The sequence below is a fragment of the Pogona vitticeps genome, chromosome 13, assembly GCF_051106095.1.
Source record: "Pogona vitticeps strain Pit_001003342236 chromosome 13, PviZW2.1, whole genome shotgun sequence".
Lineage (NCBI taxonomy): Eukaryota > Metazoa > Chordata > Lepidosauria > Squamata > Agamidae > Pogona > Pogona vitticeps.
The window spans coordinates 9,772,622-9,787,884 of NC_135795.1; the positions used below are offsets into that span (position 1 = coordinate 9,772,622).

Below are 15,263 nucleotides of genomic sequence, written 5' to 3' on the forward strand. Positions count from 1 at the left end.
ACTTACACGGCATGCAGCGTTTCTAATTAAACTCCTCTTTGGCTCACGCAGGTGGCATGATTATCGATGCAAATTTTAAATTGCACAACGAAAATGGCTAATTATGGCCATTTCTGTGGCTTAATCCAAGCAATTAGACTAGCACAAAGCGCCGTTGGCTATGTGTTTTGCAGGTTGCCTTCCCCACCCCACCCCCGGCAAGAAGTACTGCCAAGTTTCAAGTAAAAAAAATCATACTGAAAGATCAAATTTTCCCTTAATGTCTTGGCATGGGATGGAATCGAAAAGGGGGGAAAGATGCGACCGTTTAAAGTTGGATAGAAAAAAATACAGTGGTGCCTCACTAGACGATTAGCTCGCAAAGCGGTTTATTCACAAGATGATTTTTTTTGTGATCGCTATAGCACTTCGCAAAACGGTTTTCCCTATGGGTGATTTTCGCTAGACGATGTTTCAGTCCATGCTTCGCAAGATGGTGTGGGTTTTTGGGGGACGGTTTTTCGCAAGATGATGATTTTTGACAGCTTCGCAAAACGTTTTCTCTATGGGCAATTTTCGCAAGACGATGATTTTTTCCCCCATTGGAATGCATTAAATGGATTTCAATGCATTCCAATGGGGAACTGCATTTCGCAAGACAATTTTTTCACAAGACAGTAATTTTCGTGGAACGAATTAACATTGTCTTGCGAGGCACCACTGTACTGTCCTACCAGGGTCACCATCTGAATATCGATTAGAGGACAACTTTTTAAAAATGGGAGGCATGATAGTGGAAGCTTCTGGGAGCAGAGAGTCCAAATCACCTCGGGAGCCCATGGCTGGCAAATGCCGTTGCAATCGATTAGTATTTCACTTCACGGCATAGTATGGAGGCCCTCCTCTAACTTGGGCTCCTCTGGAACCCAGCCAACCTCCGAGCTGCTGCAAAGGGTGCCTCTTGCTTCTCGTTTTGCTTACATACAGGGTGGATTTGTTCCATTTGACCTTTAAATTCCAGCCAACAGGGCAGATTTAACCCCAGGACGACAGCCTTTTTCATGACAGCTCTATCACAACTCCAAACAAAAGCCGGCTCTCGTGCTAATATTTCCTGCTCAGAAACTCGAACGCGTGCCCAAAAGGCGAGTTCAAGACAAGTAGGCCTTTCAGTATTCATTCTCACAATCTCTCCTAATGTCACTCACAGGCAAGAGCAACAACAACAAAAAATTCAGAAGTTTTTTTTTCTCCTGTGGATGAGTTTGTTTTTTTTAAAAAAAATCATTTTATTTAAAATATATTTACCCCACTGCTCTCCTAACGAAGGACCTGGGGGGTTGACATCCTTTAAAACACAATATGAAAAGTTCAAAAGAGTAAAATCTTTAAATATCCAAAAGAATTAAATAAAAATTATATTGACCCTGTAAGGTCAAGCGTAAGTAAAACAGATTTAAAAGCAACAAAAATAGAAGACATCCTGTTTTAAAACCTCTCCTAGAAAGTCATTCGGGGAAAGCCTGCCTGACAAGAAAGGACTTCGCTCGCTTACAGAAGAACAGCAAGGATGGGGTCAGGTTGGCCTCCAGTGGGAAGGAGTTCCAGAGTCCATGTGCAGTAACAGAGAAGGCCTTCTCCCATGTCCCCACCACACACATGTTTGAAGGTGGTGAGACCAAGAGAAAGGCCTCCCCAGACGATCTTAACACCTGGGCTGGCTCATGATTACGAGAAGTTTCATATAATTTTTTTTTGCATTTCGTATTTCGTATTTTGATTTCGTTTTTTGCATTTCGTATTTTGATGGAGGTGCAGGATCGGGGGGCAAGGTGTATTTTATCTAGAGAACCTTGTATTTTGCACCAAAAAAAAGAGAGAGCAACCTTGTATTTTATGCAAAGCACCATTTTTATTGGAAAGAGAAGGTTGCTTGCTTGCATGCTTGCAAAAAATTTGCAGGATTTGGGCTACTGTTGCTGCTGAAGAACAGTGCGTCGGTCTGTGTGCTCTCAGTGGCAGATCCATTTCTTTTTTCAAGAGATGCCTCAATGGGTCACAACTATCCCTTCTCACAAGGCCCCAACCCCCTGATCTGACCCTTAATTCTGAACATAAACTTCAGGGTTCAATTCAATCTCTCTCCGGTCCTCAGTACAGAGTTCAGGGGACACCACTACTATAGGGAAAAAAAGGCAAGAGACAACACAAGGGAAGAGGAGAGAAGGCTTGCAAACACATATTCCACCTCTAAATCCAATTTATCAATAACAATAATCTTAGAACTGCAGAGTTGGAAGGGACTCTATTGATCATAGAGGCCAGCCCTGATCAGAGAGGCCCAGTGGCTCCATAGCCAGACACGTAAACCACAGAACTATCCAGCAGACCTTCCTTCTTGAACTTTGATCACCAGGAACACAAATTACATTATTTAACCATTATTATTACCTTCCTTCGTGCAGAGGGACCATGTAAGCAGCGAAGAATAGAAGGTCTGCTTGGATTTATTCTCAGCTCACCATGGGGTAGTCAAACCTGTAGAGTCCCACTCTTGCCCTGTATGACCACCAGATGTCCACCTGTCTTTTCTGGTGGAGGCCACCCCTCCATCTAAAGGGCTACCAGACAAGCATTTCGAACTGGTCTCCTATTTGGAGAGTTTCCCCTTTGAGTCTGAGCCCAGGTTAGAAGAAGATTCAGTCCATCCAAGTTAGCATCAGCCAGACAGAAGACTCTATAAGCTCACAAATCAACTGCCCAAAACCTTCTCTGCTCAGGTGAGACCAGGGAAGACGGTTCTCAATTACAGTTCTGTTTCAATAGTATAAAATGATTAATTTTTCATATCAATTAATAGATGCATTCTCTACATCCTCCATCTCCATCTTTTACTGATGGGTGTTCTCTCTTTGGGTGTTTACGTATGTACCTTGGTATATCATAGACCACACAACTAGAAAAGGAGTTTTTCAGTTGACTTTGATTGAAGTCATTGATAAGTTCCTGACCTACCTGGAACATTGTTTGAAAACTGCTTTCCCCCCTCCCCCGATTTAATATACCCAAGGGAGAGGCCACAACGTTCATGATGATATTGGAGAAGAAATCCTATGAGAAATGGGTTGAATAAGTTAGGTATATTCAGCCGAGAGAAGAGATGTCGAAGAGGTGATAGAATAGCTGTCTTCAGATATTCAATAGGTCTTCACATGGATCCAGGATGGGGAATCTGTATGTTTGAGATGGGCTGGACTTCAGATCTTATCAGCCCCAGCCCTCATGGACAATAATTAGAGATGGTGGGACTTCTGGATGGACATGTTTCCCTTTGGTGCCAACTTAATTAACCGCCTTAGGAATGGATCTCAACAGATGGGAAACCTTGACATCTGAGCGTTCAGCCTGGAGGCAGGCGGTGCATCATGGCCTCTCCCAATTTGAAGAGACTCTTGTCCAGCAGGCCGAGGCAAAGAGGCATTTACGAAAGCAGCAAAATCAGGGAGCTGGACAGGGGACAGATTGGATTTGTCTTCAGTGTGGAAGGGATTGTCACTCTCGAATTGGCCTTCTCAGCCACACTAGACGCTGTTCCAAGTCCTCGATAAAGAGCACAATACCATAGTCTTTTGAGACTGAAGGATGCCATCGAGAATTAACTGAGTACATGCTGTTGATTCAATTCGACTTAGGGTAACCTTTTTCCAGGGTTTTCTAGGAAGAGTGGTCTACTGTTACCTTTTTCTTGGGGGGAAACCTTAGGACTGTGCAGCTTTCACAGGGCTACCCAGGTTGGCTCTTCTCCCAGAGGCCCAATGGGGAACTGAACTCTCAAACTCTAGGTCTGCAACCAGATACCTAATTAATTAATTCAGCCAGCCAGCTATTGGTACAGATACTGGAGTAATACTGCTGCCACTGGCAAAACAAATGTGTTCTCTCTGTCTCCACATGGTAGGATCCATACCATTTTTGGGTCATCCTGCCTGAAGGAGATTTAAACTAAATATTGGGAAGAACTTTGTAGTGTTGTTGGACGGTGCAATAGATTTTCTCAAAAGATAATGGGTTCTCTTTCATTAGAGGTTGTAAAAGAGAGAAAGGATAGACATTAGATATGGGGCTATTTGTATTTGTATACGAATACCCCCGCACAGGTGAGCATAATGAGGGTCCAGCCCCCTGGGGCCAGACCGTCCACTCACCCGTCCACTGCTGCAGCCAGCTCCATGCTCCCTTCCAATTGCTCTGGAGCTCACGATCGACTAGCCACTCGTCAGCCTGGCAGGGAGGCTCGTCTTCCCTCCTTCTGCCAGGAGTAGCTAGTTGACTGAGAGCTCCAGAGCAATTGAAAAGGAGCATGGAGCAGCTTCCAGCAGCAGACGAGTGAGTGGTCAGTCTGGCCCCAGGGGGCTGGACCCTCATTATGTCCACCTGTGTGGGGGTACTCATATTCATATACTGTACAAATACCCCCTCTCTAATAGATATCCATTACAGATGAAGTAGCAGCACATTTCCTGTATTGGCAGGAAGTGGACATTCTGAGTGTTTTCACTAAACTGCGATTCCCACTATTCTTGGAGGTAGAGATGAAGCCATAGGATTTCATTTATGCTTGGTTTCTGTCCTATAATCAGACATAATAAGGATACTGTATGCTTAGCTATTAACTAGTCTTGACTTGTAGTCTTCAAAGCATCTGACATGTCATCTTTCTCTCTCTTTTTATTTTCCTCTGCCTCTTTCGAGGGCCCTGGTACTCTTTAATTGTCTGAAAATTATAGTGTAATGTATGTAGCAGTGTTAAGTGGGTATATGACATTTTGAAATATTACCTTGTACTGCTATGGCAACTTTCTTCTGGGAATATAAACAGCTCCTCTCACAGCTTTGCAAGCCCTGTGAATGGAATGTGACACGGCTCCTTTGCTATCCAGTCAATACCATGACTTGGGGAGATCTGCAGTCCAATCTTATTCATGCTGTTTGGAAGCAGCCCAACCAAAATCCATTGACTTATTTCCAAGAAGAGGCAGACGTTTACAAAACCTGATCAGTGAAGATGACCAGAGGGGAGCTGAGCTGACAGCAGGCCAGCTTAAATTGTGTTGAACCCAGCTCCCTCCCAGGGTAGGAGCATAAACAGTCGTGCCCTGCTTAACGATTACCCCGCATGACGACAAATCCGCTTTACAATGATGTTTTTGTTTAGCAATGATCGGTTCCCTGCTTCGGGAACCGATTTTCGCTTTACGACGATCAAAAACAGCTGATCGTTGGGTGCTTAAAATGGCTCCCCGCTGTGCTTAGGGACAGATTCCTTACTATACAGGCACCAAAAATGGCTGCCGTATGGAGGATCTTTGCTGGACGGTGAGTTTTTAGCCCATTGGAACGCATTAAATGGTTTTCAATGCGTTTCAGTGGGTTTTTTAATTTCGCTTTACAATGTTTTCGCTTAACAGCAATTTTCCTGGAACGGATTATCGTAGTTAAGCAGGGCACCACTGTATTTCTGATTGTTTGGATCACTGGTTCTTAACCTTGGGTTACTCAGGTGTTTTTGAACTGCAGCTCCCAGAAACCCCAGCCAGCACAACTGGTGGTGAAGGCTTCTGGGAGTTGCAGTCCAAAAACACCTGGGTAACCATGGTTAAGAACCATTGGTTTGGATGACATATACCACAATTCTTCTTTCTGTGCCAGACTGAGACTTTACAGACATGTAAATTGTGCTCACCTGGAGCAAAGACCTAGCTTCCTAGCTTGATGGCTTCCTGCCTTAAATAGGCCTAACTTCCTATCCCAATGGTTTCTGGGAAGACCTGGTGTTTGTTGGGAAGCTTACTTTTCAAACAGGAAGTTAGGCCCATCCAAGGCAGGAAGCCTGCCGGATAGGACTTTTCTTCAGGTGAGCGCAATTAAGGTGTCCATGAGGTCTGGGAAGTGGGATTTCCTTAAAGGAGAATTATGTCAGTTTCTGTCCAAGAATTACAAAATACACACCCTTAATTTTTGTTCAGTAGCTCTCTGAATCAGAGGAGGAAAAACCAGGATCAAATGTTTTGGCTTCCACCCTCAACTCCACAGCTTCTCACTACAGTATCTGATCTTCATGCAACTTGGAAATTTATAGGGAATCTCTGGACTTCCAAGTGATTTTGGATTACAACTCCCACAACCCCTTATTGCTGGTCATGATGGCATCTTGACAGCCAAAGGTTCCACACCGGATCTTAAGGTGCCTCATGATAATTCAACACACACGGAAACGGCTACCAAGCTATGAGCTCCTAAGTTGATAGCCTTGTTCTCTACATACTAAGTGTGAGGAACCTGTAGTCCTCCAGATGTTACGGGCCAAAGTTCTCAAGGGTCCAAGCCCACATGGCCAATGGTTGGAAAGCTTTGGAGCCCAGATACAATGTCCTCTAGAAAGTCATAGGTTTCTCACATCTAGAAGGCTGGCCACTGTCATTGCACCAGTGGGCTATTTAAGCTAGAAACTCCCCTCCCTGCATCTTTCCCTTCCCATACTCTTATAACATGGAATTTAAGCAATCCTCATAATCCTTAGGTAATATTGCTTTTTAAGTGATGCTGTTTCTGGACTGCGAGAAACACCAACGAGTAGATCCTGGATCAAATCAAGCCTGAGCTATCTCTGGAGGACAAAACGTTGAAACGGAGGCTGTCCTATTTGGGGCACATCACGAGGAGACAGGATCTGCTGGAAAAAATCAAGAATGCTGGGAGAGGCTGAAGGCAGTAGGGAAAGAGAAAGATCAAATATGAGATGGACGGATTCCCTAAAGGAAACCACAGGGTTGGGTTTAGAAGAGCTGAGCTGAGCAGTTGAGGACAGGGCATTTTGGAGATGGCTCATTCATAGGGCCACCATAAATCGGAGGCAACTTGATGGCATACAACATCATCATCAACAACAATGCTGTTTAGTTTAAAAAGCCACTTTACTCACTAGATGACACTGTCTTCTCTGCAAGCAAATCCCTTTAATTACCGTATTTTTTGCACCATAAGACACACCTTTTCCCCACAAAACAGGGGGGTGGAAAGTCTGTGCGTCTTATGGAGCGAAGAAAACAGATTATATTTTCCTGTTTTCTTCTCCTAAAAAATTGGTGCGTCTTATGGAAAGGTGCGTTTTATGGAGCAAAAAATACGGTATTTCAAAAATGAACTTGCTAGAATCTAAGGACCCAGCCAAGTGTGATTTTCCTCCACCCTGACTTGCCTAAGCCAATCATTCTCTCTCTCCCTGTCTTTCATTCTTTCTCTCTCAAGGGCAGTGAAAAACAAAGGTGGAAATTTCAGCTATTCCGATGCTGTAAAACGATGAAATATGCCTCTTCCCCCATCTTCAACCATTACGATGTTCAAAAATTCCTTCCTGGCGGTTCTCTCTTCTCACTTCCAGAAAATCAAAACCACGTTGCTCAGATGGTTCAAAGGGAAACTCTTCAAGGCAACATAGGTTGAGCAAGGTTGCGTGCCCTGGAGCGATGTGAGATTAAAGATCACAAAGCGTGTACTCTGGCATCAAAAGGTAGGGGTGAGTTAAGAGGTACAATACATGTGTTTATGGCTAGATGGAGGTATGGCTGAGATCCAGGACACTGTGGGTCATCCTTCAGCGGGAGTATGATCGTATCGAGCTTCAAAATGCACGTCCTCCAAATCTCTGTTTTTAGCCCCACCCTTCAAGCCCTTCTGATCATAAAGACATATTTCGAAATGTACGCCCCACGCTTCTTAAAATCTTTAAAGCTGGGAAGCGTTGGCTCAGCAGGATTTCTCTTGGCGTCCCTTTACTGCACGTGTGTTCGCTCCTCACTCCCGAGACAGCAACACTGAACCAATTATGAAAACCACTGGAACAAGTCAAGACGAATTCAGGAAAAAATTAAGAGCAATTCTTCATTTTATGCAGTTCCGAACAGGATGAAAACTTCAATAAAGAATACAACCCAGCTTATGCATAGTCCATTTCTGTTCCCTTCCATCACAAATACATTTTACGACCAATGTTGCAAAAATTAGAATGTCACAGCTTCTGTTGTAAATACTGTTCGCATAAAGGAATTGTAACCGAAATCAGTAAGAGCAACATGCTGAGAGAGGAAGAGAAGAGAAAACCACAACTTTGGTAATAACGACCAGAATCCTATTGGTGTTTGTGCAACTTGCAGTGGCTAATTGCAGCTAATTGATGAGTAGCACCACGGGCTGGTGTGCCTGATCACGGAAATCAACTGCACAACTAAGATGTGTCCTGGAACCTCATCCGATACCGCAACTAATTACATAAACCTTTTGCAAACATCAAGAAGCTTCTGGCCCGTAACTCCTAAGCACATTTGGCCAGCTACAAATCATCCTTGCTTGCCATAAACCTAAAATCAAGAACTTAGGTCATCAAATATGATCGAGAAAAAGCTATTGGTCTTCCGAGGGTCACCAGCTGCCTGCTGGAAGCAATGTCCAGAGATATAATTAGGGTAGGGAGGCCTGCAAGCTTTTGTACAAGGTGCAAAGATTCAAATCACACAACACACACACACACACACACACACACACACACACACACACACACACACACACACACACACACACACACACACACACAGCACCGCTCCTGAGTCCACCCATTCGTCTTTACAGCTGAAAAGACACAGTCCTGACTCCCTATTTATGGCTGCCATCTCCAGCTACTCCCGTCCAGGACAAAGCAAACACAAAATGGAATGACTCACTGTAGAATGGACATATATAGACAATCCATGTTCATATCCAGGTATTCCTACTTATTTATTCTCTCCTGCACTCTCCTGTGACTTAACTTCAACCTACTGACAGCAAGGCCCCAAGCACCAAACCTGCTACGTACAGCTTTGGAGGCATTTCAAGATGCTTTCGTCCAGAAGATGTCTTAAAGACTCATTTCAGAACCGCCATGAGTGAGGGGCAGAAAAGAAAATTGTTGGATTAAACAGCCCTTGAAGGGGGGGAAAGGCCCTTCTGTATGTCCTCCTTTGGGGTGGTTTTTTAGAAGACTTTTTTTCCCCTTTGAGAATTTGCATGGGTACAAGGTTTGAAGGGTGTTTTGGAGACATGAAGTGGGCATAAGACAAGAGCCATAACTGGAAAGATGCACACAAAAGATCCTTCAGCCTGTGGGGAAACGGGGTATGTTCCGTACAATGTATACATCAATGCATACATTTGGGGAAAAAAATGCATATGGAAACATCTGAACCATTGGGGGAGAGGAGCGGGAAGGCGGGTGGATTTTAAAAAATCAATGATTTTTAAAAATCAATTTAAATCATGATTTAAATTTTTTTAAAATGATTTTTTTAAAAATCAAATCATCAAAAATCTGATTTTAAAAAATCAAATTGTTTTTTAAATTGATTTGATCTAAATAAAATCTACCCTGAGAGCGACATCAACAGGGGTGGAGAGTTCTAATATATATATTTTTTTGGAGGGGGGTGCTTTTATATTCCTCAGCTGCGTTATGGAGTAAATAAACGGGGCAGGGGTGGGACAATGAAAAAGCGAACAGCAAAGCGTGCTGCTTATATACCGCCCCCCCCCATAGAGCTTAAAGCACTCTCTGGGCAGTTTATACGTTAATTCTGCAGGCTACACATTGCTCCCCCCCAAGCGAGCTGGGTATTCATTTTACCAACCTTGGAAGGACAGAAGGCTGAGTGAACCCTGAGCCAGCTACCTGGGATTGAACCCTGGGTCGTGAGCCCAGTTTGGGCTGCAGGACAGCATTTTAGCCACTGCACCACAAGGCTCTATGCTGAGTGAGCCCCTGTCCACTTCGGTGTGTATGTGTGCATACCTGCTTGCCTGTCACGTGTGAGTCTGAGTCTTACCAGAAACCATTAGGAGCAACTTCGTTTCAAACCTAGTCAAGGCATAAAAAAAGCCAGCTTTTACTGCAGCTCTGGTCACCCTCGGCTGTCAACCTCATCACCACCACTGCCTTTCTATAAAACCTATAAACACACTTGCTGAACAATGTTTGTTTGAATATTAAGCTCTTCCCGTTCATCTGCGGTGCAAATAATTACACAGCAGAGATATTACACCTTTTAGTTTAATATAGCAGTTCTTTGTTTGGTTTCGGGCTTAACCGTAAAGCGGAAACCTAGCTTCTACTGGCACGCAGGACCTGGCTGACTTCCGTTACTTCCATTCAAAGCTGTTGACCAAGCCTGGGATTAAGGGTCACTTCTTGTCCATGTTTGTCTTCTCCCCTCCTCCAAGCAACAAGGCTTCCCCCCTCATTGCGATTCATTCTGTCTAAATAGCTGTGGTCTATTCCCACTGATCTCTCCCTGATGGACTTTGCTGATCTTAAGTAACTAACAACAGTGTGCCAGGATGATCTTCCCAGAACTTACTAGGAATGTGGTACTCAGAAGTGGTTTACTAGTCTTGTTTGGTGATGCTCTGGAACTATGCAGCTTGCCCAAGGCCACATAGGTGGCAGGGCACAAAACCATATCAACCATATCTTAGCTGGCCCCTCTTGCAGGTGGCATGGGAGGATTCAAAATTCCTGGTCCCTGGCTCCACAGCCCAGCAGTCCAGCCCACAGAGCACTACGAGCTCACCAATTCTTGATTAGAGGAACCTAAGAGAGTCGGGATAAAATTTGAGAGCCACAGGGGTTCCCAACCTTGGGTCCACAGATGTTCTTGGACTCAAACTCCCAGAAGCCTTCCCCAGTAGCTGTTCTGGCCTGGATTTCTGGGAGCGGTCATCCAAGAACATCAAGCGATTCAAAGTTGGGAAGCAGTGGTCTAACAAAATCACTCCCAAATGTGGGTCCCCTGATATTGCTGGGCTTCAAATCCCAGCCAGTGTCGCCAATGGCCAGGAGCTGCAGAAGCTGAACAACGTTGGCCAACCCAACTTTGGGAATCACCAGTCTAAGAGTCCACTTCATAGTCTTAGGGTAAAGTACATTCCTACATACACCGACGAAAGAGAAAGTTCCATTTAACTCATTCAGGCTTATGTCTCGGAAGATGGTGGGGTCAAGTCACCATTCCACCAACCACTTATGGGCTGTCCATCAACCATGAAGCTCTCAAATGATTTCCATGCAGTACGCAGTATTCACCTCCTCCCTCCTCCTAGGAAGGATGATGCATGGCAAAGGTAAGAAGCAGGCTTGTGTTCCAGAACTATTCTCAGCGCTGGTTGTTGTGGGTTTTTCGGGCTCTCTGGCCGTGTTCTGAAGGTTGTCCTTCCTGACGTTTCGCCAGTCTCTGTGGCCGGCATCTTCAGAGGACTGGAGTAGGAATTCTGTCCATGTTCCTACTCCTGTCCTCTGAAGATGCCAGCCACAGAGACTGGCGAAACGTCAGGAAGAACAACCTTCAGAACACAGCCAGAGAACCCGAAAAACCCACAACAACCATCAGATCCCAACTGTGCAAGCCTTTGAGAATTCATATTCTCAGCGCTACTTATAGCATCAGCCCTACCATCACAGAGAACAGGATAGCCACCTCTGATAGCTGATGCTTGGTGGGAGCAAATTGTTTGAAACTCTGCTTTATCTATCATATGACCTGTCATGCTTTGCCACACACCCCCAATAGATGCCTGCTCCTCTCGTTGCGATGCAGGATACAGCTCCATTCTCACTACTGACTAATCAGCTGGGCATATATGTATGTATATATAGGGACATATATAGGGACTTTTGTGTGTGTGTGTTCTCAGAAATGATTTAAATGGTGGCTTTTTGTATTGTTATGTGTTGAATTCTTTTAAATCTCTTATCTTTTAGTGTTACTAGTTTTATAGGTTTTAAATTATATAACTGAATAGAATATATCATTTTATAGTGATATTTTAATATTATAATTGCATTGTTCTAACCAACTGTGAGCTCTTTGGGGTCATGATGGGGAAAAAGGCGCCGTATAAATAAAATAAAATACACATACTCTCCGCCTATGATGTTATTCTATTTTTTCCTTTTTTATTTATCTTTTTAAAGAAAATCCTAGGGAAAAAAAATTGACTTGAGGAGGTGCAAATATAGCCACAGGGACTGCATGATTCCCACCAAAGCTGTAAGGTATTTTTTTGCAAAAAGGTGTGTAATTCCTCCCACTCCTTGGGAAAAAACACACAAGTGCCCAGTTTGCCATGTCAAAGCCGTTGCCTTGCAATCGGGAAAAGCATCCGAGTGTGCTGGTTTCAGCCAAAAGACCACAAATGCCTGTTACACTCGTGTAAGACTCACCTCTGGACTGGCTTTCCAAACTAGGACATGACAGTGAATAACAGGCTGTATTTCAAGCCTCTCCTGGAATAGACTTTCAAAAGTACCCTAATGGTTTGTGTTTTACACACACACACACACACACACACACACAGAGGAACTGTGTGTCCATCAACCTACCGACACTTGTTATCTTCTGGGAGGCCAGATCTTGCAATAAGGCTCCGATGGCCGGGTTATGTCTGGAATACAGTTCATACCGATTGATGCCAATATGGAATTTTAGCCAGTTGGGGTAAGAGTCGATCGCCGTTTCGCCCGTGGGCAGGAATTCCTCGTCTTCGTTGCCTTCGTTCTGCCTACCGAAAGAAAAGAAAGGAGAGATGGCAGAGAAGATTAGGTTGCTTTTAAAAAAAATGCCAGCGGTGCAGTTTGCAACACGGTGGAAGGTGGGGGCCGGGAGAGAACAGGATGGCTGCCAAGCCCGGGGAGATGCCAAGAAAAGCATTAGGCAGGTCAAAGCAGCAAGGTTTCGATTTTGCTGAATTGCAGACCAGTGCTTTGGGGTATTTGTTCAGGGGAGATTATGACGTTTGTTTCTCCTCCGAACACCGCAAGAGCGAGCGGCCCTTCTCCCGGACTGTACCTCTTTGGGTTGTGTGGGCCAATGGTTAAAGCGTCACACTGAATTTGGAGAGACTCCATGTGTAGCAGAGATTTTGCCCTGGAGCCAACTTCTCTTCCTGTGAAGGACGTGGCAGGTCGGATGCTGGTCTTAGAAAACTCTCCCTGGTCACCCTTTTCAAAGAGCTTGTTCTACCACATCAGTAGGGCTTCTTTCTCAGCTTTGATCTACTCTGCAGGGTCAGTGTGAGGGTATACTTGGGACAGAAAAGCTACACATGTTATCAGAGCAGGACAAAAATATGCAACCAAGAAATAAACAAACAGTAGTTTAAATCTCTGGGTGTGGAGCCAGAGGTTGGGAGTTCAATTCCCCCACTATGCCTTCTCGACAAGAGCTGGACTCAATGATTTATAGGATCCCTTCCAGCTCTGCAGTTCTAAGATGATGATGATGATGATGATGATGATGCTCCCATGTGCAGCTTCACATGGTACAGTTCAGTCCAGAAACAAACTTGACCAGTTGGTATAGTGAGGTCTGCAACCCTAGATACACTGCCTATGGAAGCTGATCCATGGGGACAGGGTAGCAGGACTTCCTTCCGAATAAACACACATAGGGCACATATTGCAAGCTATTCTGGCGCAGTCGTTCCTTTCCTAGGGTCCCCAGATGTGGCTGAGAAGCTGTTGAAGCCACAAAGGTATTGTTCAGGTAAGGGTCTTTCAGAACCTTATTGTGATCCCTCACCTTAGATTCCCAGATGTTGTGAGACCATCTGCCAGGCAAGGATTTTTTTGGGGAGAGGCTCATGATCTGCTGACAACATCTGTAGACCCAACATAAGGAACCACGGTTAAGACCTCATGAACCTTATGTGGAGTGGCCTTGTGAGAAGAGTTGGAATGGGAGTGAGTGAGACCGATCGGCATGCATACAGGAGACAATAATGAACAGGATAGAGCTGGGTTGGTTAAGATCGGCAGCTGGTGGAGAAGGATCTGAACGTGATGGGGGAAAGGAAAACTGTAGAGCTACTTCTACTTAGAAGCACATCTGGTATCCATGCTTCTGACCAGTTTTCAAGTTCCTGGCTTGCACTAATTCTTCAAACCATGAGTGTGTTTTTGTGTGTGAAGCAAATTTTAATCCTCTTCCAGGAATGGACTGTGTTCTGAACAGAACTTACATTCTTTAGGTTTGAGCACTCATCCCCCACCGCCCGAAGGGCAACTTCGTTCTACACAGATGCCCCGAGCATAATTCAGTCCAAAGATAGGATTCAGATCTCCTACAGTAAATAAGGTCACCTATCTTGACTGCTCTGTGGTTCTGGCAGGGAAGGCCTCGCCCACTGTCCTGCAGCTGTTTCAACATGACTATGTCAGTCGCTTGAGAAGAGAAGGCTGGAAGTTTGGGAATCAGCTACTCTCAGGGGAAAATGCGCAGAGTGAACCAAATATCGTTTAAGAAACCGGAAGCAGTAGCTCAAGGCTGTAAGAACATCAAGCCATACTATAGGATAACTAAAAATCTCCGGGAGATAAGAAAGGACCTCGTTGAAGCAATCCTTGTCCTGTTTTTTTCCCTAGACCTTTGAAGCCAAATTCTGTTTGCAAAAGAAGTTAATATTTGACTGGTCTGTCTTCTGTCCCCCGGTGTGTACACGTCTCTGTGTTTTTAACTTTGTTAGCTCTGGCGAAAGGGGAAGAATAGATCGTGTGTAGCTTTGACATTTGATTTTATGTCTTTGTAAAACTTCTCTTCTGTCTCTGCGCTCAAAGACATCTCTTGGAGATGACTTCTGAACGAAACTTACAAAAAAAGAAAAAGAAATCGTACAGCGGTGGTTCTCAAACTTCTCGCTCTCCTGCCCTCTTTCTGATTTTCGAGCAACCCTCATCTAATCCCCCTTTGAACAAAAACATACATTTGGAATTTTAGACTTTCTTGAAAATGGAATAATATTTTTTGAAACTTTTAAAAAGGGCACAAACAGCTCTTAATGAGAACTCTAAAATTATAGTGACAATATCTATCACAGAAACGTGTCAAATATGATTTTTCCCCCTTATGAAACTCCCAGAGTCTTTTCTCCGACCCACTCCCCACAGGATTGTTTCTATACTCTTGTGCGAAGCACAACCCATCCATTTCTCTTTTTGGAGGGGTGGGGAATCAATGACATATAACTTGTGAAATCTGGATGGCTCGGTGGTTTGGATATCTGGCAGCAGAGCCAGAGGTTGGGAGTTTAATTCCCCTTGACATTGGCTGGACTTGATGATCCATAGGGTCCCTTTCCAGCTAGTCCCGACATTATTATTATAAAGCAGCTGATTTTAAAAACAGCAGGTTTAAACCTACAAA

The 15,263-nt window shown here is 44.3% G+C and overlaps 1 protein-coding gene across 1 annotated transcript in view; it reads right to left on the reverse strand.

The window, feature by feature from the left end:
* Positions 1-15,263, reverse strand: part of FAM20C (FAM20C golgi associated secretory pathway kinase) — a 90,587-nt gene that overhangs the window by 62,362 nt on the left and 12,962 nt on the right. The window contains exon 2 of the mRNA XM_072983004.2: positions 12,446-12,624. Coding sequence (XP_072839105.2) covers positions 12,446-12,624 — 179 coding nt within the window. The remainder of the gene's footprint in view (positions 1-12,445; positions 12,625-15,263) is intronic.